The sequence below is a fragment of the Bubalus bubalis genome, chromosome 12, assembly GCF_019923935.1.
Source record: "Bubalus bubalis isolate 160015118507 breed Murrah chromosome 12, NDDB_SH_1, whole genome shotgun sequence".
Lineage (NCBI taxonomy): Eukaryota > Metazoa > Chordata > Mammalia > Artiodactyla > Bovidae > Bubalus > Bubalus bubalis.
The window spans coordinates 92,427,448-92,453,600 of record NC_059168.1 but is presented as its reverse complement, the minus strand read 5'-3'; the positions used below and the strand labels follow the sequence as shown (position 1 = coordinate 92,453,600).

The 26,153-nt window shown below is 45.1% G+C and overlaps 2 protein-coding genes across 4 annotated transcripts in view; one reads left to right on the top strand and one right to left on the bottom strand.

Annotated features, from left to right (window-relative positions):
- Positions 1 to 8,406, bottom strand: part of MORN5 (MORN repeat containing 5) — a 35,184-nt gene extending 26,778 nt beyond the window's left edge. The window contains exons 1-3 of one of the 3 annotated variants that reach the window (XM_006057741.4): positions 8,065 to 8,216; positions 4,651 to 4,798; positions 2,878 to 2,989 (exon numbers count right to left, since the gene is read on the bottom strand). In XM_006057741.4, the coding sequence (XP_006057803.4) occupies positions 2,878 to 2,989; positions 4,651 to 4,798; positions 8,065 to 8,174 (370 nt within the window). In that variant the 5' untranslated portion in view covers positions 8,175 to 8,216. Of the gene's footprint in view, positions 1 to 2,877; positions 2,990 to 4,650; positions 4,799 to 8,064 lie in introns of all 3 variants that reach the window. The other 2 variants (XM_045162311.1, XM_044926312.2) reach the window with 2 other exon arrangements.
- Positions 8,296 to 26,150, top strand: NDUFA8 (NADH:ubiquinone oxidoreductase subunit A8). The gene is made up of 4 exons (XM_006057742.4): positions 8,296 to 8,458; positions 15,905 to 16,068; positions 21,876 to 22,041; positions 25,831 to 26,150. The coding sequence occupies exons 1-4, from the start codon at positions 8,408 to 8,410 to the stop codon at positions 25,966 to 25,968; spliced, it is 519 nt and encodes a 172-aa protein (XP_006057804.2). The 5' UTR covers positions 8,296 to 8,407; the 3' UTR covers positions 25,969 to 26,150.
- The last annotated feature ends 3 nt before the right edge of the window (positions 26,151 to 26,153 follow it).

Below are 26,153 nucleotides of genomic sequence, written 5' to 3'. Positions count from 1 at the left end.
GGTTTAGCAAAACCTGTGCTGTGTGAGTGCTGAGGGCCCAAGGCCAGGAGCTCTTGGCCTACAGGTTTCAGCTGGGGTGAAGAGCCTGTGACCAAGTCATCACTACCCCATGAGGAACCATTTACAAGGTTCTTCAGTGGCATTGGACTGGCAGCTCTCAGAAAGCACAGATTGTGTCCTCATAGCTCTCGTTCCCCCAGGATCCAACCGGTGGCTGCCACAGGGCGTGTGCTCAGGAAACGTCTGTGAATGTCGTTGCTGTACCTACCCTAAGTGCACCCCATCACCTCCCACTGCGATGTCAGTACTATTACTCCTGTCTTCATTGAACACCTACTATGCGCCAGACAATGTGCTCAGACACTGGGGCCACAGAGCCTTTGCCCTCCAAGAGCTGACAGCCAGCCCAGGAAGACAGACCCTTGTGACAGAGCTCGGGGAGGGGATCATGGCTGCTCGGTCATTTGTCATGGGGAGACCTTACCTGGTCTGGGAATTCAAGGAAGAGTCCCAAGAAAGGGGCATTAAGCTCAGACCTGAAGGATGGGAAGGAGTTATCCGGGTGAAGTGAGAGGGTTAGAGCATTCCAGGCAGGAGGGGGACTGGCAGGAAAGAGCATGGTCTCTTTGAGGAACAGAGAGCAAGCATGGTGAGGGAGCAGAGAGAACATCCGAGAAGGGCAGGGAGCGAGGGGTGAGGCTGGGACCTCACGGGAGCTGGAGAACACTGGTCGTTTTACGAGCGTGGAGCCTCACCTTCAGGTAGTGAGGAAGCACTAGGGGCTGTGTGGGGGTGGGGGGCTGGTGGCCATCAGATCCACAGTTCTCAGAGATGGAGGTGAGCACAGACGGGAGAATGGCCCAGAGGGGGTCCAGCGTGGATCTCAAGAGTTCGGATAAAGAAGGGGAGAGGGTGAGGGTCTGGAATAGTGCAGAAGGGATAGGATGACCACCTGATGTGAACAGCCGACTCACTGGAAAAGACCCTAATGCTGGGAAAGATTGAGGGCAGGAGAAGGGGGCGACAGAGGATGAGATGCTTGGGTGGAATCACCAGCTCAATGGACATGAGTTTGAGCAAACTCTGGGAGTTGGTGGTGGACAGGGAAGCCTGATGTAACTCTTTGCAGTCCATGGAGTTGCAAAGAGTCAGACACAACTTAGCAACTGAACAATAACAACAAAAGAGGATGAAGAAGCTCAGCTTGGCCCATGGAGATGCTCAGTAAATATCTGTTTAATAAACAAATGAATGGATATATTTAGAAGCAGAATCCACAGGACCAGGTGATGGATTGCACACTTATGGAGGAAGGAAGAGTCAGGAGTAGGCTTATGTGGGGGTGGGGGTGGGGTGGGAGTGATGGTCTCTGGGGCAGCAGCCCTGGGGGGTCAGTGGGCTGGTGGGCAGGGTAATGAACTCAGTGCATACAAGTTGAGAGACGACCCAATGGAGGTGTTGGGGAAACGGGATGCAGGAATCTGAGGCTCACGGATTTTGATTTCAACTAAATGAAGGCAAAAGGAGAAGAGGACAACAGAGGATGGGATGGCTGGATGGCATCACCAACTCAGTGGGCACGAGTCTGAGCAAACTCAGGGAGACAGTGAGGGACAGGGAGGCCTGGCGTGCTATGGTCCATGGGGTCACGAAGAGTTGGACATGACTGAGCAACTGAACAACAAATGAAGGCTTAGACGTGAATCAACTTGTAGGGAGAAGATACAGAACAAAAACAGAAGAGGGCCTAAGCCAGAGAGCTGTGGTAAACCCCAGAATTAATAATTGGGGTGGGGGGAGGGGGAGGGGGAAGCTGGCAAGGAGATGGGATAGGAAGAAAGTGGGAGGGTGAGGTGTCAGGGAAGCCAAGCGAGAGGAGGCGGCTCACCTGGTCACAAAGCCAAGGTCTGCGTTCAGGGCATCTGGACCCCAACCCCAAGTGCTTTCTGTCCTTGGGGAGGTTGAGCTCCCCAGGCTTATCCAGCTATTGAGGGGAATGCGGGGACTCCAACCCCGACCTTCCAGCTCTCTGCTCTGTCAATGCCACCATACTACCTCTAAGTCAGGATTTTTTTTTTTTACAGTTTACAGGTCACTTCCCCATATTTGGCTATATTGTCTGGGCTGTGCCTAAATCTTGCCTCTTGAGGTTCAACTGACCTCACACAAGTCTCAGAAACACAGAGAGCCCCTGAAGCTGCCACTCTCTGGACACAGACTCTAGGCCCCAGTGTCCCCCCTCTGTGATGGAACTCGATTTTTCCAGGGAGGCAATGTGATGTAGGGACCTCAGAGAGGAAGACATGGGCTCCCATGCAAGCGCTGCCACTCAAAACATGCTTGAGCTCCATGGCCTCAGCTTCTTCCTCTGTGACATGGGACTAGGAAGCTGACATGGCAGGGTCATCTGGAGATTCAGTGTGACAGAGATGACAGAAAGCCTCACCCAGCCCCCGATACACAGAGCACACGGTCCATCAGGGATGCCCCACGTGTGTTGCAGCTGATCTGATGAATAACAGCAGCTGAGGTATACCACGCACCTACTGTGCATGCAAGACACTGCTGTAAACACTTTACACGTGTGATCTTATTTCTAAGACTTGTAAGGTAAATGAAGCTATTGTCCCATTTTGCAGGGGGAGAAACTGAGGCTCAGAGAGGTGAGTGCCCTGCCCTTGGTCCCTGGCTGGTACAGGGGATCTGAGATTTGAGGACTGGTCTTTCTGGCTCTAGACCTTGGTCGAATCCTGCTGTCCTGCTCCTCTCTCCTCTCCTTTGGATGGGTTACTTCAAAGGGACCCAACCCACTTCTTAAGATCCATCTTTCATCTCCCTTTCCATCTGAGTGTGAGGGAAGTGAGGATGCCTGGGTACCTGCAGGCTTCAAGCCGTAGCAGATCTCGGTGTAAAACCTCCGATCGTAGCTGTCACAGTAATGCCAGTTCTCAGTGTCATACTGCAGGCCGTCTGAGAAGGTGTACGTGCCCTGGAAGATGAGGTGCACACATGTGGGCCTGAGGAAGCCACAGCCCACTTGCCAAGAAGGATGGAAGTCCAGGGAAGGGGTGGTGTTTTCATTGAAGTGATCACTATCACAGCTGCTACAGCTGCGGTTACTGGGAGGCATGATTGTAAGTCCTGAGTTGTGTGTCTGCTCACTGTGTGACCTTGGGCAGGTGACCTACCCTTGATGGCCCTCGGTTTCCTCCCGCATTCAGTTGGAAAATCATGCTGTATGTTTAATAGAACTGGTTCAATGAGATTCCGTGAGACAGTGCATGAAGAGCATTTAGTGTCGGGCTGGCATATAACAAACACTCAATACATGTTACTGTTATTGTTTTATTGTTATCATGGCTAGAAAGGTCAGGGCCCTCAGTCACGGCTCTTTGTCCAAACATGTACATTCGTCTTTTGCTGCCTTAGTGCTAAAGGAAGCCTCAGGATGTACACATTGCATTGGCCTGGGCATCAGGAAACATGGGTGGAAATTCCAATACTATTAATTCACAGGGTGACCTTGGGTAAGTCACATCCCTTTCCTGGGGCTTAGATTCTCCAAGCTGAAAAGCAAGGAGTGTTTCTTAACCTTTTTTTAGGTTATGAGCCAGCCCCTGTACCCACCCATAATGAAACCCATGAAAGTTATAGATTCTTTCTCTGGGGAAATTTGAGTTCCATATACACAGAAGCTTTTGTATATAAATCAGGAGATTTCACTGACATCCCGAATTCTATCTGGCCCACATATCCCAGGCTAAGAACTCTTGACTTAGATGACTGATAAGTCATCTGATTGTAATGGTGGAGTTAGCACTTACTGAGTGCCTACTGTGTGCCAGGTACTGAGTAGAGTACTCACACACACTGACTCATTTATTCTCATAACCATCCTAAGGAGATGCCTCGTACTCTTGTGGCTGGCAGACTTGCAGTCCCCCGAAGATGTCCACGTCTAATTGTTGAGCCTATGAATGTTAACCTTACATGGCAAAAGAGACTCTGCAGGTGGGATTAAGTTAAGGATCTTGGAGTGGGGAGATTATCCTGGATTATCTATACGGGTCCAGTGTAATCATAGGGGTTCTCTTAAGAGGGAAGCAAGAGGGCCAGAGGGAAAGAAGACAAGACGATGACGAAAGCAGAGAGAGAGGAGATGTGATGACGGAAGTGAAGATCAGAGGGATGCATGGCCATGAGCCAAGGAATGCATGCAGCTTCCATGAGCTGGAAAAGTCAAGGAAGTGGCTCCTCCCACATAGCCTCCAGAAGGAATGCAGCACTGCTAGCCTGTTTTAGACTTCTGATGTCCAGAACTAAAAGATAAGAAGTTCTGTCGTTGGAAGGCACTGGGTTGACAGTAATTTGTTACAGCAGCAATATGATACTAATGCAACTGCTGTCCTCAGTGTACAGATAAGAAACAGGAGTCTCAGAAAGGGTAGGTCATGGGCCCAGGGTCACACAGTTGGTGGCACAAGAGGATTTAGACTCATTATGGCTTCTCCAGGGGCCTTCTGGATAGATAGGGAGAAGGTTCCAGAGCCCTGGAGATCAAGAGGCAGGAGAGGAGGGCAGCAGAGGAGAGGGCAGGGTGCCTGTTGAGGGCTCTTCCCGTCTGAGGCTTTCCCCTCCCCACCTGATTACCTTTACAACCAACCCTTTCTCCCAAACCGCATCAAATCGGCTCCCATTGGGGAAGTACAAGGTTCCTTGGCCATGAAACATGCCGTCCTTCATTTCCCCAATGTATTTTGTTTCAGTTGGGAGGATGTATTCGGCATCACCCTCCATCCTATAAGGACAAAAAGAAGTCACTGAACCCTCATGGCAACTGGAGGGTCAGAGGTAAGGGTGCAGGAGAGCCAGCACCTCAGGGTCCCCAGATGTAACTGTCCCTGCACTATTCTGTTCAGAAACAAAAAGGTTCCCCTTAGGGCTCAAAAGTAAGAGGGGCTGTGTGTTGAAGGGAATGCAAAAGTTGGTCTATTTCTTCTCCTTCGCTCTCAAGTAGGGGCTGTCCCAGAGTTCATGCTGCCCATGGAAGTCCCCTTCTGGAGGCCCAGAGAGGGGAACAATGTGCTCAAAGCCACACAGCAAGCACTGTGAAGCAGAGACAGGGACCAGGCTTTTTGGGAGCTGATTCCGGGTCTTCTCCATTCCCCACAACCAGCCCACCCCTGCCCACTGCACCCCAAGTAGGAAACTGGGAAAAGTATGCACCTGAGGAAACAAGAATTTAGTCTCACTTCATCATATCCTAGATATACCATCTTGGAGACTTTCCTAAGCCTCTGCTTTCCTTCCTTCCTTTATTCCAACAAATATTTATAGACCACCTGCTAAATGCCAGGCACCTTGCTGAGTCTACTCTATTGGAGGCAATACTATAGACACAACAGTGATCAAGGTAGATGCAGTCCTTGTCCTTGACAGGCTCACAGTCTAGTGACGGACTTAGCTAAACAACTGCACAATGCTTGATCAGTGCTCTGCAGGGGAAGAGATGCCCCTATGGGAGCAAGGGGCAGGGTACTGCCTGGACCAGATGACCACTTGCTTCACAGTGGAGATGGCTGAGATTATGCCCAAGATGAACCCAAATACTAATAACAGTTTTCCTAGTAAAGGGCCTGATATACCATGAGAGTTTAAGAAACATGCTTTCAGTCATTCATTCATGCCTTCTCTGTTTTTCCCCACTAGCTGGAATTCATCTCTTCTAACTCTAAACTTATTTTTGGTTTTGTTTGTACTTCTATTGGATGCCTAGCACTTTCTGCCTTGTATCATAATTGTACATTTCATCTCTCCTATGTAATCAAGCTACTTGAAAGGAAGACTTTGGTATTCTCAGCTCCTATAAACATGTTCCTTCTTAAATAGGTGCTGGGGAACATCTACTAAGTAAAGAATGAAGGAAACAGAAGAACTTGTGAACTTACTGAGTGGGTAACAGAATTTGCCACCATACACAGGCCCCAAACAGGACAGCACTGTGGTTAAGCACAGCTTCTGAGCCAGGCAGGCCTGGAGTCCAGGCCTGGACCCACCTCTCTGTCTTGTATGACCTCTACCTCTCTAAGCCTGAGTTTCTCATCTGTAAAATAGGGATAAAGACACTTCTGCAAAATTACTGCATTAACAGCTATGAAACTATAGCAGAAGAACTTAAAAACTAATTTGCTTTTATTTTGCTGCAAGACATAGCAGGAGAGAGAACTCATCTTCATCCCTCTACCTCTTTGCTTGAGATTATATCTGTTATTCCTAAACACAGTCTCCATCTAAACGCATCTCAGAAATTTGACATCTCCCCTCTTTTTTTTTTTTTAATGTAACTTAGATGTTATTGTTCAGACCATCTACAGACATCTCCAGCCCACCTCAAACAGAACTCATCCTCTCCTCTCCCAAAGTGGATCCTCCTCAGTGTTCTCAATCTCCAGGCTCAAAGCCTGGAGCTGGGCTCTGGACTGGACTGAAAGCAGTCTCTGAGTGGGACCAGGAGCCAATCAGTTGCCAGGTCCTGGCAATGAAATCCCCAAACTTCTACATTTTTTCTCTCCCGCAGCTCTACTGCTTCTGCCTTGGCCCAGGGTCCTGCTGCCTTTTACTGGGACAATGGCAATGGGCTCTGATCTGCTCTCCCTACCTCCACTCTCCCTCACTCCCTCCCTCTTTCCATCCTTCCTTTTCTCCTCCCCCTCCCTTCCCCCTCCCCTTCCATTTTTCTTTTATCATTCAAGGCAAAAAGTCTTAGAATTTTTGCCTTGAAAAATTGCCTTGCTTAGTCCTAGCAGTCCAGTGGTTAGGACTCTATGCTCTCACTGCTGAGGGCCAGGTTCAATCTCTGGTTGGGGAACTAAGATCCCACAAGCCATGCAGCATAGCCAAAAAAACACCAAAGGTAATAAGCCTTCATTTTAAATTCAAAGTAAATTTAAAAGAAGAAAAAGAGCTCCTTTATAATAAAGATGTTAATCCTTAACAAGGGTATGATGACCATATCTCAAATATTATTCAATCATTTATTCTCTTATTCACTCATGAGGCTAACATTTACTGAGTGCCTACCAGACATATGCACTATGAGGAGGGATACAGAGATGAAATAAATTAGATTTCCTAATGTCCAGCACTACCAAGGGTCTATCCATGGCTCCTCCCACCCACAGAATTGTACAGGGTATTCAAATCTCTCTACACCACAGCACAGACTCCACCCTGTCCAGCTTGGGTTCCCACTCTCCCCTAGGCACATCCTACACTCCAGCCAAACTGAACTGCTTGCTCTCTGCTTCATATATAAGCCCTCTGAGTTATTGCTCATGCTGTTCCCTCTGCCTGAAAATATTCTTCACCTTGCATCTCCAACCACCTAGATCCTACTAAACCTTCAGGGCCCATTTCAAATATTATCTCCTCCATGAAGCCTTCTAGGATTGTTCCAACTAGGTGCATCCTCTACAGGGGCTCAGCAGCAAGACTCTATAATAGAAAGATCATGGGCTCTGGAGGCAGACCTAGTTTTCATCTCTGTTCTATCAAATGCCAACTAGGTGACTTTGGGCATGTTATGTAACTACTTTGTGCCTCACTTTTTCCATCTGTATAGTGGGGGTATCTATCTCATAGGGTTGCTGTGAGGAGGGAAGATTCAAGTAAAGCCACCATCTGAAATTATCTTCTCTGTTTGTTGGCAATATGCTAACTAGACAATAAGCTGCATGAGAGCAAGGATCTTGACAGTTTTAATATTCTTATCCCTGTACCTAATACTGGCAGATAGCAAACACACATATATACATGGATGTATCTCAGCTCTGCTGTTAATTAGAATATACGTCCTTGAACAAGTTACTTCACTTCTCTGGATCTCATTTACCTTAACTGTAAAATGGGAATAAACATTCCGACCTAAAAGAGTTGTCCTGAAGTTTAAAAGGGAAAAAAATTGAGACAGCGTCTGATACAAAGTCCTTTGCAGGGACAAAAAGACCGCCGTCTTTTTCCAGTCACGGATGTTCAAGGACGTAGTGAATCAAACGAAGCCCTTACCTGCCATCTACAAATTCCCCAATATATTGGCTCCCCGTGTACTCCATGGCGCCTGCCTCTAGCTTCCAGTCTTTGGGACACCTGAGACTCAGCGCATCCTGCCTCACCATGACAACCAGGAGGGATGGGCGGGGCCGAGAAGAAGCCCCGCCCCCTAGGGAATGGGACCTTCCCGGCTTTGCGCAGGCTCCGTGGCTTGTGGTTGGGCAAAGCAGTGCGCCTGCGTGCCGCCGCCGTTACGCATGCGCAGACGCTAGCTGGCCTCCGCGTTCGGAAGGGGAGTTCAAGGAGACGGGGGAGACGCGGCAGCGGGCACCTCCTCGGGGTCGCGGCTACAGCCATTATGCCGGGGATAGTGGAGCTGCCCTCTCTGGAGGATCTGAAAGTGCAGGAGGTGAGACTCGTCCGGAGGAAGGCAAGCGGGGCACAGGGCTTCAGCTTCCCGGGCCTAGGCCCAGCCGGGCTTGCACTCAGCGGACCCTGGGCCCCGGACCTCCCCTCCCAACCCAATGCCCTCAGCATGTACACAGGTTGACCCTTGGACGTCCCCCCGTCAGCTCGGGGAGACCCATCTTTCATTAGCTCGAGAACTCTCCGCTTCCCGGCAGTAACCTGCTTCTCCTTTACGTGAATAATAGTGGTATTTCTTATTAAGCACCAACCAGGGTCCTTTTACTTCATGTCACTTAGTACTCAAACGTCTCTGCAAAGTGAGTGTACAGCCCCGGGTGCTCACAGTCGAGGGAGACAGTCAGTCACCTTAAAGTAGCCTTGTCACTGCAGAGTGCGTTGGAATAGAGCTCGAAAGCCGGAGAAAAAGGAGGTAGTATTGGAGAGCGAATTTACTAACAGCCTGGGAAAGTGTTTGGTAAAAGATCATTTAAAGCATTCATTTACTCAAGAGCTGTCATTTGAATAATTACCATATGCACATACACTGGAAAATGAGATAAACCCTGATGTCAGGGAGTTTATAATCTAATAGGGAAACAGTTCAGTTACAGTACAGTGTAGTTAGAGCTGTGAGGAGTGAAGACCGATAATACTAATTATAGCAAACACTAGCCTCAGGCAGGATGCTGACAACAGACATTAATTCATAGACTCCTCCCAGCCAGGTGAGGATATAATTGATCTCTCCACGTTATAGATACAGTCCTGAGAGAAGTGATTTGCCCATGGTCACACCTCACACTGTAGAGCTACAATATGAACCCAGTTCTGAATTTTAAAGCCATACTTTTAAATGACCGTGTTAGGGGCAAAAGCTCAGAAGATCGAGAAGGCTTAGCAGAATTTTGTGTTTTGCTATTTGATGTGACTCTTGGTGGAAAGCAACAATGACTGAGCCTGGAGAGGTACCTGGGGCTGAGGTAGGGCTGGGTAGCGACTTTCACAGGGCGAGACTGAGCAATTTGGACTTTGAATCCCGTAGGTGTGGAAGATTTTAAGGCAAGGAAGTGTTAGAGCAGGACTGGATAATCAGGCTACATTGGAGGAGAAAGAGGAAGATGGAAAGTTGCATGCTAAAAATTATATCACAGGTCCAGTATTGAGTATTTTACCTAGATACTTCATTTCATCCTATATGCCCATGAAAATGGCATCTATTATTTTCCTTGAATGAAAGGATTTTTAGCTGTGTTTGGAGACTTTTTAATAAAGTGACATTTACCAAAAGGTGGGGAGTAGGTTCTGCGAGCACCCTGTTTGTTTCTTACCCCTCTATGAAGCTGGGTTAAGACTTTGAGTTGCTGTTTTTTTCATTGGCACTCTAATTTGGTTCAACAGTCATCTGAGGTTCTGCTTCTTGGGTGTATTATATTTCTGGAATAAATTTGCCATTAGAGTTCACACAGTTGAATTGAGAAACATATAATTGCATAAATAACTAAAATACAGGACAAAATATTAAATGCTATGGACGAGGGCAAATATGATTTAAGAAAAGAGAGTAGGGGACTTCCTGGTGCCAGTGGTTAGAACTCTGTACTTCAACTACAAGGGTCATGGGTTCCATCCTTGGTTGGGGAACTGATATCCCGCCTGCTGGAAGGCAGGGCCAAAAATAAAAATAAAGAAGAGAGGATTTGAAGTTGTATTTAAATTCTAGGCCTAGCCATTTGGCTTGGCAACCTATTCCAATGTTCTTGCCTGGAGAATCCCAGGGACGGGGGAGCCTGGTGGGCTGCTGTCTGTGGGGTCGCACAGAGTTGGACACGACTGAAGCGACTTAGCAGCAGCAGCAGCAGCAGCAGCCTTTTGGTTACCTTGATTAGTCAGTTTTCCTGTTTGCGGACAGTTATTTTATTTGTAAAATGAAGTGCTTCTAGCTGTCTAATCCTCTGAGGCAGTGAAGGGAACTGAAAGCACTTCTTGGGCATAATGTGAAACTTGGCTAAATGGCATTTGCAGGATGGTATTTCTAGGCAGATATGGAGAGAAGAGCTTTCTAAATGAGACAGGATCTGAAAGGTAAGCAGGTGGGACCAAAAGACAGGTCTGGGAACAGTGAGTTCCGGGTGCTAGAGAACAGCCAGTACTTTTTTGAAGTCTGGTGTGTTGAGAAGGCAGAAGGATAGTTGGGATCCAGAAAGCTTTGAATACCTTGTAAGAAACTTAGGCTTTAGTCTGCTGTTAAGCGTGACTCCTTCAAGGGTTTTGTCGCAGATTTAATAGCAGAGTAACATAAGAATTGTCTTTTAGGACAGCAGTTCTATGAAGAATGATTGAAAGAGAGGAATAAGAAGAGCAAGGGGACCAGTCTTGGTGGCTGTTGAAATAACTGAGGAAGATATTATTGACCCCAATATGATTGGTGACTGTGCTTACAGAGAGAGAAGAACACATTTATCTAGGATTGCTCAGACTTAGCAATGACTTAGATGGCACAGGCAGGAAAGGTTGAGGAATCAATGTCAGATTTGCACCCTGACAATAGGACTGAGGGAGCCAGAAGCAGTGGGTTTGAGAAGCAAGTTAAACCTGTTTTGGACCTCATTGACCTTGGAGTTAATGACACATGCCTATGGAAGATGAGCCAGAAGCTTTGTGCAGGAAACTCTTTGGACACATTGACCATTTTGCATAAAAATAATGGCCAGTATTTATGATGTGTCCTGAGAAATCTGGATGCAGGTCAAGAAGCAATGGTTAAAACTGGACATGGAACAGCAGACTGTTTCCAAATTGGGAAAGGAGTATGTCAAGGCTGTATATTGTCATCTTGCTTACATGCAGAGTACATCATGTGAAATGCCAGGCTGGATGAAACACAAGATGGAATCAAGATTGCCAGAAGAAATATCAATAACCTCGGATATGCAGCTGACACAACCCTTATGGCAGAAAGCAAAGAAGTAAAGAGCCTTTGATGAAAGTGAAAGAGGAGAATGAAAAAGTTGGCTTAAAATGCAACATTCAGAAAACTAAGATCATGGTATCCAGTCCCATCACTTCATGGCAAGTAGATGGGGAAACAGTGAGAGACTTTATTTTTGGGGGCTTCAAAAATCACTGCAGATGGTGACTGCAGCCATGAAATTAAAAGATGCTTGCTCTTTGGAAGAAAAGCTATGATCAACCTAGACAGCATATTAAAAAGCAGAGACATTACTTTGCCTTCAAAGGTCCATCTGGTCAAAGCTATGGTTTTTCCAGTAGTCATGTATGGATGTGAGAGTTGGACCATAAAGAAAGCTGAGTGCCAAAGAATTCATGCTTTTGAACTGTGGCGCTGGAGAAGACTCTTGAGAGTCTCTTGGACTGCAAGGAGATCCAGCCAGTCAATCCTAAAAGAAATTAGTCCCGAGAATTCATTGGAAGGACTGATGCTGAAGCTGAAACTCCAGTACTTTGGCCACCTGATGTGAAGAACTGACTCATTGGAAAAGACCCTGAAGCTGGGCAAGATTGAAGGCAGGAGGAAAAGGGGATGACAGGGGATTAAATGGTTGCATAGCATCACGAACTTGATGGACATGAGTTTGATCAAGCTCTGGGAGTTAGTGAAGGACAGGGAAGCCTGGCATGCTGCAGTCCATGGGGTCACAAAGAGTCACACACGACTAAGCGGCTGAACTGAATTTATTTATGATGCACTTCTATGTGCTAGGCACTTCATAATATTTTTATGTGTATTGACTCACTTAAGCCTCACAACAGTTCCATCAGCTGAGTACTGTCATCCTCCATTTTATGTAAATTAAGCAAAATACAAAGCCTAGTATAAATTAAGTAGTCCAAAAAAAAAGGGTGCCGATTGGGTGTAAGGAAGAGAGAATAGGACTAGAAGGTTGCTTGTAGATTGTGGGACTTTTTCTGCCCCCCTTTCCACACCTGCAGACTGTATAAACCTGGTGTGCAGTGAGGCTGTTATGGGGACAGATAAAGAAGGGTGTTGAAATTCTGTGTTCTTTTGAGACAAAGGGGGCTGAATGGATCTGAGAGGGTATTCACGGTAAGCAGCTGTGCAGGGATGTGGTTTCTGCTGGAACTCAAATCAGTCTTAGTGAAGAAGCAGGTGAGGGCTGTTGGCAACATCCGTGGTTGTGATGTAGTGGCAAGCTGCGTGATGGGAGGTCACAGTCTCTCTTGCCAGTTCTGTGCCTGCCACTGATGTGCCATGGCATCTTGAGCACTTGGCTCCTCTTCCTCAGGAAATAAGTTCAGTGAGTTCTCAGCCTTGATTTCCCTGCAACAGGGTATTCTATTATGTGCTCAACAGCATGGGCATACCTAGATTGGGGTAAGACATTGGCAAGGAAGTAAGGCAAAGAAAGCCATAGACTTTTGGTGGCATGATAGCTGTGGAAGCATTGGAGTAATTAAATCAGCCATTTAAAGATGTTCTAAGGCATTCAACAAGGAAATCAAGACAGCTAACTTAATTTTAAAAATATATTAGGCTTTAAAAATAGTTTGTCTTGATTTTTAGTCTCCCAGCTCTCTATAGATAATATAGCAAGCAAGCATGTACCACTCAACTAACTGAAATAAACTGTTATCAAAAACTGGAATGCAGAATTTTAACAGATGTGTAAACGAACTTAATAGAATTGTCATGGCAAATTTCACTTCCATCCTAAATTCACCTTTGCTTTAATAATTTTAACAGTTGCAATATTAGTGTCGTGTTAGTCGCTCAGTCATGTCTGACTCTTGGACCCCATAGACTGTAGCCTGCCCAGCTCCTCTGTTCATGGAATTCTCCAGGCAAGAATACTGGAGTGGGTAGCCATTCTCTTCCCCAGGGGATCGTCCCAACCCAGGGATCAAACCCAGGTCTCTTGCATTGCAGGCGAAGTCTTGACCATCTGAGCCACCAGGAAAGCCCATGTAATAGTAGTCACAGCCATAACTTTATTCTCTTCCTATAGTGTTTAGATGAATTATCTTTTCATCTTTTCTTGCCTTTGGTCTTATTAAAAATAATAATAACTTAACCTGAGGCTATGTGAAATTTGTAAAAAATGAAATAATAAAAATTTTATTATTATAAATAATATAAAATTATTCTCATGCAAAAATTCTTGATATTTACAAATCAAATCCAGTGGTATCTTACGACATAATGCATGAGGACAGACTAGATTTTACTCGAGTACACTGGATCAGTTTTAGAAAATCTGTTAATACTCTTCATGACATTTATAGATTAATGAAAAATAAACCTGAAAATTGCAGTCTTGCCTGGTGGAGGAATCAGCAGTGAAACAAAGCTAGTTATGATTAGAAAGAAACTTCCCTAATGAGGAACATGTAGGCAAGTATATCCCAGACACCAACAGCCCTTATCATGCCAAACTACCTTAAAGTTGGGAACAAAGCAGGGAAGCCTGCCATCATTGCTGTTTCTCTGTGTCATCCTGGAACTTCTGGTCAGAGCATTAAGAGAAGAAAGGAGAAGAAGGTAAAGAAGTAAGTATCAGAGAGGAGGGCTTCCCTGGGGGCTCAGATGGTAAAGAGTCTGCCTACAATGTGGGAGACCTGAGTTCAGTCCCCAGGACAGGAAGATCCCCTGGAGGAGGGCATGGCAACCCACTCCAGTATTCTTACCTGGAGAATCCCCATGGACAGAGGAGCCTGGTGGGCTTCAGTCCCTGGGGTCACAACTGAGTGACTAAGCACATCACAGAGGAAGGGAGGCAGTTTTTACTTGTACATGGAAGCGTTTCTGTTAATCCTCTGGAGTTGCCTGTCAGAACTGATGAGAGTTAGTGAAGTATGGCTGTAGAGAAGATGCAGTGTACAGACTAGCAATAACTAACTTGAAAATGTAAGGGAAATATAACCTATCTAGAGAGTATCCAAAATATGAGAACATTAAGAAATAAATAAGAAATATGCAAGATTCCTGTATGGGAAACTAATTTTAACCGAGGGAAGTGAGAATGAGCTAACTAGAGAGACATACTGATAACTATGTTCTGGATGAGAAGGCATCACCCAGATAGTCTTAACCTCTCCTGTAAGTGTTACATCCCTTGCTGCCTGTCTGGGGTGAGTGCTATGCACCAGGTATAAAAGCCAGCGGTACCCCCAGAGAACGCCCTCTACACGACCAGCCCCTTGGCTGCACCAGCCTCATCTCCCCACTCCTGGTCCATACTTCCTCCTTCAGCCACACAAACCCAGTCTCTCCACCCCATCCTCTCCAGGCCTCTGTGTCAGGGGTTTCCTTCCCACAGCTAGAAAAACCTGCCCCCCTCCCCCAATTTCTGCTCTCGTTCCCCCGCTGCCATTACAAGCCAAGTATTTAATGCCTCGTTTTACCCTGTCTTGTTCTCATTTGTGACAGCTCCTTGTGCTCAGCACTGTTTTGGGTGCTTGGTGGACCATGGTAAATATCACCTTAATTAGAATTTAGGGAGAATGGGCATCTCTACAGTAGTGGACTTCTGTTGAAAACAAAACCCCTGCCCTCTTGGAGCTTACGTTCCAGTGGTCACAGATCGAGTGACCACAGGTGCTAGCTTATCTAAGATGATCAGGGAGAGACTCTCTGGGGAGATAAAATGTGAGCAGAGACCCAGTATTGGGGAAGTGCCTTTTCCATTCTAATTTGATATATGACTAGACTTAGCACGATTGCAATGCAGACTGTTGGGGGAGGGGTGTTCATCTGTAAGAACAGCTGGACCAGTTTTGAAAAGGAGGGCTGGTGAGGAGGATGGTCTTCCCAGACAACAAACAGTAATTAAAACTGCCTCAGTACTGGTACCGGAAAAGAGGCCAGCGGGACCCCTGCTGCAGCAGCTGCTAGACAGGCTCTGGGCAGTATGGTGAGCTGGCTGGCTACTCTGTGCTTCTCGAGAAACTGCTGGGCTGCGAGTGAGTGCGACTGGCATAGTTGTAGGGATGGCTGCCTTGAATACACTCTGAACTTCACAAAGTTCACAAATGCAGTACTTTATTCTTAATAATAACTTGCTGGACTATCGGCTCTCATTGGTCCCTTCTGGTCTCTAATCTTCTGTGATTCTGTCGTCTTCTGGAAATTTTACATGTCTTTCCACTGTTATTCCTGGAAAGGAGACTCATCCATGCTCCTCAGGGTTGGTTCCTCCCCTTACATCCCCGAAGCCTCCATCTCCCTTCAGACTTCTGCTTTCTGTCTCACAAAGATCTAAGGATTCTCTTGGGGCTGCCGTTCCCTTATGTCTAAAGTGGGAGTTGGTGATATCAGCCTGATGAGATTATTACAAAGGTGTGTTTTCTGGGCCAAGTCAGAACAAGAGAACCTTCCTATTCCCTCTGTCTTGATGATCTCAAGGAGAGGTTGAGGACCTGGTGTTCTGGTCACGAGTCTGTGGTCCTTCTCCCCTGTCCCTCTCCCCAGGTGAAAGTCAGTTCATCTGTGCTGAAAGCTGCGGCCCATCACTACGGAGCTCAGTGCGACAAGCCCAACAAGGAGTTCATGCTATGCCGATGGGAAGAGAAGGACCCCCGGCGGTGTTTAGAGGAAGGCAAGCTTGTCAACCAGTGTGCCCTGGAGTTCTTCAGGTAGGATCTTTTCACCTAAGTGCGGGTGGACTGAATCATCAAGGTGTGTGTTATCTTCTTGGTGAATGTCCAGCTAAATTAAGTGGAAGGATAATTTTACTAATTCTGGTAGGAAATAGAAGGCTTTGCAATCAGATAGACCATTCTAAAGCTCACAATAAATGATACTTACTTTTGTTATGTGTTTTTATTATTTGGCATGTTCTTTTTCTTTTTTAATTTTTTTTGAAGTTGAGTTGATTTACACTGTTAGTGTGGCATTATACAATGTTACTGATTTCTGCTGTACAACAGAGTGATTCAGTTATATATATATGTGTTCTTTTTTTTAATATTCTTTTCCATTATAGCTTATCACAGAATATTGACTCTAGTTCCCTGTGCTATACAGTAATATCTTGTTTTTTAATCCATCCCACATATAATAATTTGCATTCGTGTATCTGTGAGTCTGTTTCATAGATGTGTGTGTTTGTGCTGTATTTTAGATCCTGCAGATAAGTGATATCATACTGTAGTTGTCTCTGTCTGTCTGACGTCACTTAGTTTAATCTCTAGGTCTGTCTGTGTTATTGCAAATGGCATTACTTCATTCTGTTTTATGGCTGAGTAGGATTCCATCATACAGGGTTCCCAGGTAGCACTAGTGGTAAAGAACCCACCTGCCAATGCAGGAGATGTAAGGGATGCAGGTTCAATCCCTGGGTCAGGAAGATCCCCTGCAGGAGGGCATGGCAACCCACTCCAGTATTCTTGCTTGGAGAATCCCATGGACAAAGGAGCCTGATGGGCTGCAGTCCATGGTGTCGCAAAGAGTTGGACACGACTGACGCCACTTAGCGTGCAGGAGTCCATTGTGTACACCCACCCATCCACATCTTCTTTATCTGTTCAGTTATTGATGGGCGTTTAGGTTGTTTTCCATGTCTTGTCTGTTGTGAATACTGGCATGTTCTTTAATCTCTGTGAATTACAATTTCCAAAATAGAGTAATACCTGTCATATAAGATTGTTGTGAGAAATTTGAAAAGGCACATAAAAGCAACTAAGAACAGTGCTTGCTAGCTGTCAGGCATTCACTAGTTTGTTATCATTATCATTACTGCAGGACACACAGTTATGAGGGAAAGGAAGGTGTGTTTAGAGTCAAATGTTTAGATAGGCCACTAAGTACTGTAAGTAGAAAAAGTCCAAATTATAATTGTAGAAAAATGTTTTAATAACCATATTAGTCAAAACTCAAGGGGACAGAAACTGAATTCATAAGGAATTGACTCATGTAAGTGTTAAGTCCAGAAATGGGATTGGCATCAGGCAGGGCTGGATCCAAGGGCTTAAATAATTTCATAACTTCTTGGAGTCTTTTTGCTTCACCTCTTCTCCCCTCAGTTTCTTAGTTCTGCTTTTCTCTATCAAACTCATTTTCAAAGAGACTTCCTTGCCGTGGCAGAAATGGCCTCTAGCCACTCGAAGCTTCTAGGCTCCTTACTTAGCAGACCCAGATGGAGTGCCCCCCAGTAGCATGAGCTGAGGTTCCTGGAACTGAGTCTCATTGTCCTGGCTGGTCGACTTCATGTATGTGTCTATGAATCAGTTAGGTTTTGAGAGATAAAATACTGTGACTGGTCAGGCCTTGCCATAAGTGGGGAGTAGACTTAGACTCATCTGAATCACATTGCCAAGCCATAGGGAGTGGTTGTTCCCCAAAGGAGACTCTGAAGGATGTTCCAGAAGAATGGGGAATGACTGCTGACTAGACAAATGAACAGATGTCCCCTACAGTGACGTAAGAGCTATTCACACAATAGCTGTTTTCCTTCTTTCTTGCTTTTGCTGTCTTTGTCCACATGCAGAGATACTTTTGTACTTAAAAGTCATAGTGTGTGTATTCATTCAAAATATTTGTTTTTCTCTTGAAACTATTGGAAACATTCTTTCAAGTTGCTCCCTCTTTGTGATCATCATTTTTCAGTTCAGTTCAGTCACGTCGGACTCTTTGCGACCCCATGAATCGCAGCACGTGAGGCCTCCCTGTCCATCACCAACTCCCGGAGTTCACTGAGGTCTAAGGTGTATATATTTTCCTCAGATAACTCCTCACTTGGGACCTATTTATTCCCCTTAGATTCAATTCTAAAGTTTACCAGCTTTGAAATTTTAGAAGAGAGGGAGGCGTACTCAGAGATGTGGTGCTGACAGAAGTCAGAGGCAAAAGACAATGACAAAGGAGGAGATAGAATTATAAAAAGCAAATTCACAAATTGACAAGGATCTTCTGATCTTGGGGGTCAATCAGTGTAGAGGCACACCACTCTCCACACCTCCAAAGCTCAAGGACTTCATTCTGTTTGTGCACTGAACAAAAACAGAGATTAATTCTTGTCATTAATAAGAAAGGTAAACTATGTTTGCTCTCTTAAGAAGCAACATAGAATATAATTCATTTTGTGGTCACCAAAAGTGGTTGAAGGAAAAGTAACTTGTGTATGAAAGGGATAAGCCTTCATTATTTTGCAAAATTCCCTTTCTCTTACCATTCAACATTGCTAGTAATCAAATAAATGCACATTCAGGCAAGAATAAAATACTGTTATTTTATGTAAAAGGCTATATGAGGCAGTGGAAGAAGCGTAGAGTGCCTCCTTCCCCTGTTGGAATAATAATGAAGAACTTATTTGTCATTTTCCAAGAACCTAGCTATAGTGAACACAGGAATCATATTTAGCATAAGAACTTCAGAGGTGGCTGAAGAAAATACAAAAGAAAAACTGGCTTTTCATTCCTGCTCAGCCCCGCTCCTGTAAGGCAACCAATGGATATCAGTTTCTTACACCCTTCCAGGGTGTAACTGACACCCTTCCAGGTATTTTGAGAATAACCTTTGGAGGGGTGACAGGAGGTACAATAGGAAGGAAGAAGGAATGTCAAAGCCTAAGGAGCTTTTCGGGGTTATCTCTAGTCTCACTAACCTAGACTTCTACGGTACACAAAATTGCACCCTGCTAACCTTGACTAAAGGAACTAGGAACTAAAGAGCTTTTTGAAGGTGACAGAGGAGAATGAAAAAGCTGGCTTAAAAGTCAACATTCAAAAAACGAAGATCATGGCATCTGATCCCATCACTTCATGGCAAATAGATGGGGAAACAATGGAAACAGTGACAGACTATTTACTTGGGCTCCAAAATCACTGTGGACGGTGACTGCAGCCAGGAAATTAAAGGAGCTGCTTGCTCCTTGGAAGAAAAGTAATGACAAACCTAGACAGCATATTAAAAAGCAGAGACATTTCTTTGCCTACAAAGCTCCGCAGAGTCAAAGCTATGGTTTTTCCAGTAGTCATGTATGGATATGAGAGCTGGACAATAAAAAAGGCTGAGTGCCAAAGAACTGATGCCTTCAAACTGTGGTGCTGGAGAAGACTCTTGAGAGTCCCTTGGACAGCAAGATCAAACCAGTCAATCCTAAAGGAAATCAATCCTGAATATTCATTGGAAGGACTGATGCTGAAGCTGAAGCTCCAATACTCTGGCCACTCTGGCCACTTTATGCAAAGAGCTGACTCACTGGAAAATACCCTGATGCTAGGAAAGACTGAAGGCAGGAGGAGAAGGGGACACCAGAGGATGAGATGGTTGGATGGCATCACTGAATAATGGACATGAGTTTGAGCAAGCTCTGGGAGATGGTGATGGACAGAGAAGCCTGACATGCTTCACAAAGTCCACGGGGTTGCAAAGAGTCAGACACAACTGAGTGACTGAACAAAACCTTGACTTGAGAATCACGCTTGGTAGTGAGCTAGCATGACCAATTGGAACTTTGGACTCCTCCAATATGCTGTGGCAGAAGAAGGGTGCAAACTATTACTCTGGTACTGAGGCTGTGATCTGGACTCTGCTACCCTGGCACCTACATGAACAAACAATTATCTACTAGTTCTTACAGCAGGAGACTTCACCATCCTGGAAGCTTGTGAAATCCAAACACTTCTCACTTATACATACTTTCTTTGAGTCAAAGGAAAACTGCTTTGCCAAAGTTCTTAGAAAATAAAAAGCTTTCAAATGAATACACATTCTACCTTATTAGCAATCAAATGAATATAAATTCAAGCAGGAATAAAATACCATTTTGTACCTATCAATGTGTAAATCAAATGCAATGCTGGTGACGCATATGAGGATACAGTGCTGAGTACAGCATAAACTGACCCAACTTCAAAAGACAGGGCAACTGTGATTCAAGAGCCATAAATCATGTTCAAAGCCTTTTAAAGAATAATCTCATTGCTGGGGAATGTATGCTAATTTATTAATTAAAAAATGAAAATGATCTCTACACAAATATAACCACTGCAGATTTATCCAAAACAATCAAAAACAGAAATCAACAACGATGTTTAGTAACAAGAATCATGAGGTACATTATGACTGGTTTATCTACCAGTGGAATATTAGACAGCCATTAAAAATGCCCTTATGGCAGAAAGTGAAGAGGAACTAAAAAGCCTCTTGATGAACGTGAAAGAGGAGAGTGAAAAAGTTGGCAAAAACGAAGATCATGGCATCACTTCATGGGAAATAGATGGGGAAACAGTGGAAACAGTGTCAGACTTTATTTTTTTGGGCTCCAAAATCACTGCAGATGGTGACTGCAGCCATGAAATTAAACGACGCTTACTCCTTGGAAGAAAAGTTATGACCAATCTAGATAGCATATTCAAAAGCAGAGACATTACTTTGCCAACAAAGGTTTGTCTAGTCAAGGCTATGGTTTTTCCTGTGGTCATGTATGAATGTGAGAGTTGGACTGTGAAGAAGGCTGAGCGCCCAAGAATTGATGCTTTTGAACTGTGGTGTTGTAGAAGACTCTTGAGAGTCCCTTGGACTGCAAGGAGATCCAACCAGTCCATTCTGAAGGAGATCAGCCCTGAGATTTCTTTGGAAGGAATGATGCTAAAGCTGAAACTCCGGTACTTTGGTCACCTCATGCGAAGAGTTGACTCATTGGAAAAGACTCTGATGCTGGGAGGGATTGGGGGCAGGAGGAGAAGGGGACGACAGAGGATGAGATGGCTGGATGGCATCACTGACTCAATGGATGTGAGTCTGAGTGAACTCCGGGAGTTGGTGATTGACAGGGACTGAGCGACAGATCTGATCTAGACCTTTTTTGTTTTAAAAATATGTATTTATTAATGTATTTAGCTGTGTCGGGTCTTAGTTGCAGCACGTTGGAACTAGTTCTGAATCCAGGCCCTCTGCATTGGGAGCATGGAGTCTTAGCCACTAGACCACCAGGGAAGTCCCAGTGATAGTCTTTTGGCATTTCTTTTCATTTATTTTTGCTGTATAAAGAAACTAGGTCATATGCCTCAGATCTTTTTTTACGTATTGGTCCTCAACCTGAGGATCTCCAGGTCACCTTGCAAGTGAGGTAAGAGTACTCTCATACCTTTCAGAAAGCAAGACTGTGTGTTTGAGGTCTGTATCAAATTTTTCCCCACTTTTTTGTTTTTCATGGTTCTGCAAAGAGCTACGCCTAACCAAGGGCTTCCCAGCTGGCGCAGTGGAAAAGAAAATGCCTGTCAGTACAGGAGACCCAGGATATGCCGGTTCGATCCCTGGGTCAGGAGTAGGAAATGGCAACCCTCTCCAGTATTCTTGCCCAGAAAATTCCAATGGACAGAGGAGCCTGGCAGGCTACAGTCCATGAAGTCGCAAAGAATCAGACGTGACTGAGTGCGTGTGCGCATGCACGCATGCACACACAGACGCACACTCCTAACCAAGCCCTCTTTTCCAGGCAGATAAAGCGGCACTGTGCGGAGCCTTTTACGGAATACTGGACCTGCATCGATTATTCTGGCCTGCAGCTATTTCGTCGCTGTCGCAAACAGCAGGCACGATTTGACGAGTGTGTGCTGGACAAACTGGGCTGGGTACGGCCGGACCTGGGGGAGCTGTCAAAGGTAACATGATTTCCTGCTGGTCTTTCTCTCCCTGAGGGTGGGGAAAGGCAGGAGGAGGTCCAGAAAGGGTCTTTTGTGAGTTCAGGTCTGATGTGACAGATCCATGCTGACCAGACAGCTCAGCTAGGGAGTGATTATCCACAGCCCAGAGTTTACTCAATAGAAATGCGCCTTTACATAGATCTTCCGGCATGAGCAGGCTTCTTGTTGGTTAGTAGTAGCTAACTGAAGAACAGAAGGGAGTAGATGAGGATAAAATGTTTAAGGGGCTCGGTCAGTTGAAAACATTGAGGTTATTATGGGGAAATGGGTTTGAGATTATGCCTGATTTTTCAGGAGCATACCTGAGAATTTTTTTTAAAAAGTAACACCTGTAGTTTTAAAAGCATGTTTTCCTACTTTCTCCTTTATTTCCTGTCTCAGCTGTGACACCACCATCTATTGAAACCTCAGAACTCGAAGAAACCTGAACATCTCTCTTCTTCACTTAGCCCTCTGTCTTCCTTTATCCAGTCCTCAATTCCTCTAGATCAGCATCTCCTGGAATATTATATTAAATCCTCGCACTGTCCTCACTTCTTGGACAGGCGTTCTTAACTGGGCTACATGAGCTTCTGGGAGGGCAGGGTGGATGACTATAGGCATGATCTGTGTGGAAAATAAATATGACTATCCATTAAAAAAAAAAACAACTTTTCAAAGGGGCCTCCTATTTGCTCATAAAACTGAGCATCGCCTCTGTATCCTGAGACGCACAGCCCTTTGTGATCTGAACTGTTCCTGCTTCTTAGGCATCGTCTCCTCCATTCTTTCTGGGAAGCATAGGTAGCAAGGCATGGCGGGAAAGACTGGTTTGAAAGGAATCTGAAAGTAGGTTTGAATCTTAGTTTCATGACTTCATTGCTCTGGGATCTTGAGCAAATTGCTAACCCTCTCCTCTCCTACCACAGTTATAAGATGGGACCAGTATTAGTCCCTGTTTTTCTGTGGGGATTAAGCTAAGGAGGTTATGTGAAGCCCCAGCATAATGTTGACCCGTAGGCCCATAATTATTAATGTTCCCTTCCCTTTGTGTGTGGCATCTGTGGATGATAGTTGGGTCTTAAGCTTGTTGCCAGAAGTAGAGGAATGATTTAGCAATTTTATTTTTTTTGGTATCTGGCAAATCTTTCCTTCAGATACCTTCTTTTGCTGCAGTGAACAACTTATTTATTTTTACTTTTGAAAAACTTTTATTGAAATATAGTTGATTTACAGTGCTGTGTTTCAGGTATACAGTAAAGTGATTCAGTTATACATGTATATTAATATGTATATATATTCTTTTTTAAAACATATTCTCATCATTAGATGCTCTTACTGTATACTGAGTATAATTCCCTGTGCTATACAATAGGTCCTTGTTGGTTATCTGTTTTATATATAGTAGTGTATATATTCTGATCCAAAGTGAGCAAATTATTTTTATTTATTTTTTTAAGAAATAATTATTTTTATTTATTATTTATTTATTTTGGTTATGCCGGGTCTTAGTAATGTGGCACACGGGATCTTCCATCTTCTTTGCATTACACAAGATCTGTTAGTTACGGCATGCAGGATCTAGTTCCCTGACCAGGGATTGGACCTAGGCCCCCTGCATTGGGAGCTCAGAGTCTTATACACTGGACCACCAGGGAAGTCTCCCAAGTTATTTTGAATAGTTGATCATTCTAAGTTGGAAAGTGGTAGAACTTTTACATCTAATAAAGAAAACTGCCTTTTCTCATTTCTGTCTCATGAAAGGAGAGTTTACAAATCATGCTGTTAAGAAAGTATATTTATTCCTGAATCTTTGTATTAACCCTTTTAGAAAACCAAGCAAAGAAAAAGGTATTGTTACCTGAACTCTTTCCAAAAGTGTATTTCATTAAGAGGATGGTTATACTTCAGTTCAGTCTCTAAGAAGGGTCATAACTGGCTGGACAGAGTCTGTACTCAGCATCGCTCACTCGTGCGTCCTGGTCCCTGCCCTCCCACACGCACCTGGTGAATTCCTCGACCAGTCTCAGCTCAGGTGTCGGGTCTCTGTGAAGTTTCTGGCTTTCCTAGGTAGGGTTGCACTCTCTCACCCGTAATTCCTTTGCCCTGATAATGTTAATTTTGAAAATAACTAATGAAGCATCTGCTCCATACATCAGGCACTTCACGTGTGTTATTCTAATAACCCTGGGAGCTACTGTTGGCCCCGTTTACAGATGGGAAATTGAAAGTTCAGTCAGATCCCCAAGGTCATTTACCTAGTAATTAGTTTGACCGCATGCTTCTGCTCCTTCTGTTTTGAGTCTGGTGCAGAAGAGGAAGTTGTTTCATTGTCCTTTCCACAGTAATTTGTCCTTTAAAGGGGCCCTTTTATTTTCTCTAGATTTATTTCGCAGACATCTTGAATTCCTTAAAGGAGCTTCAAATGCCAGCTGGAGGCATTTGGAATACTCTGTCAAGCAACAAGGAACCATTAGTGATCTCTAATTATAGCGGAGAGATGAGAAAACTGTTTTAAAAGCAAATGAAAAACTATTCTGGACTTGTAGTCAGAAGACTGGAGTTCTAGCTCCAGCTCTGACATTTACAGTGTCCTGATCTTAGACAAGCCAGCATCTCTGCTCCTCTTCTGTGGACTGGAGATAATTATACCTCAGAGGGTGATTATAATAAGAATTGTGAGACTGTGTCCATGAAAGCTCTGTTCACAATAAATGGTGTTTGAATTTGTACATCTGGGAAGATTGATCTGGTTGTATCACATGGGGTGGCTTGGGAGACCACTAGATAACAAGACCGTTAATAACTGTGGCCTTCTGTCTTTCTGCTTCTCTGGGCCCATTTCCTCATCTTTACAGTGAGAACAGTTTCTGCTGGGTTTCTGATGGAGACTTCTGTGGGCTAATGGGAGTGTAAAATTCCATCTTCCTCTCCCCTTGGACCCCAGTTCTGTGCTGTACCCTCACCTGGCCCGTTGGCTCAGCACCCCCAGTCTAGCTTTTGCACACTCTGTCCTGGCCTACAGACGTGATTAAGTACTTCCTTGCTCCAGTAACATCTGTTGCCACTGGATTAAAATTCAAACATCTTTGCATATTTTTCACCGCCCTTCATCATCTGGCTCCTGCCTCCCAGCATCTCTCAACATGTAAAAAGCACAGACTCTGGAGCAGGCAGAGCTGGCTTCAAGTCCCGGTGCTTCCACTGTTGGCCTGGTAGCCCCACTGAAGCTGCAGGTTGACTCTGAGGAGTGTCAGCGTGAACTGGAATAATGTCTTCAACGACAGGACCAGGCGCACAGCCTGTCCTTCGGCTGTTTAAGGATGTGCCTCCCTCCCTATCTGTGTACTCTTGGTTTACTTGGAAGGTCTTTTCCTCTCTGCCTTCCTGATTGGTTCCTATTCATCCTTCAAGATGGAGCTAAATACTCCCCCTTCAGAAATAGTTGGGGCCCCTGGAGGACAGCGGGTGGAGGTCCTGTTTCTCCCGCCCCCCACCCCCGTGACTTGCCTGGGAAGCCCTCGGGGTTGGCCTCCTGTCTGGCTCCTGTAGCGAGGACTATGTGAATCTTGTTCCCTTCTGTATCCTAACTTCTTCCATACGGAGTGGCACAGGGTAGGCATTCTTCAGTGTGTATTCAGGGTGGAGTATGATGTGCTAGGGCTTCAGAGATGAGGCAGGGGCAGAGAGGAGACCGGTAGGTGTGTTTGTGGCCACAGCTCCTACACCTGACTCTCAGCTTCCCTTTTCCTCCTCTTCCCTCCACAGGTCACCAAAGTGAAAACAGACCGGCCTTTACCAGAGAATCCCTATCACTCAAGAGCAAGGCCAGAGCCCAACCCTGAGGTGGAAGGCGATCTGAAGCCCGCCAGGCATGGCAGCCGCCTCTTTTTCTGGACCATGTGAAGATGGGTCCGTGGCCCCACACCCAGGCATGCGCCCAGGCAGCGGGCAGTGAACTCTCCTGCCGTTTGCATCAACCGATAGAGGGCTTTTTCCGGGATCACAAACATTAACCAAAACGTTAATTTATGTGACTTGGCAGTTATTCTATACCATTTCCTGCCCATTAAAAATTTTAAAGGAAACAG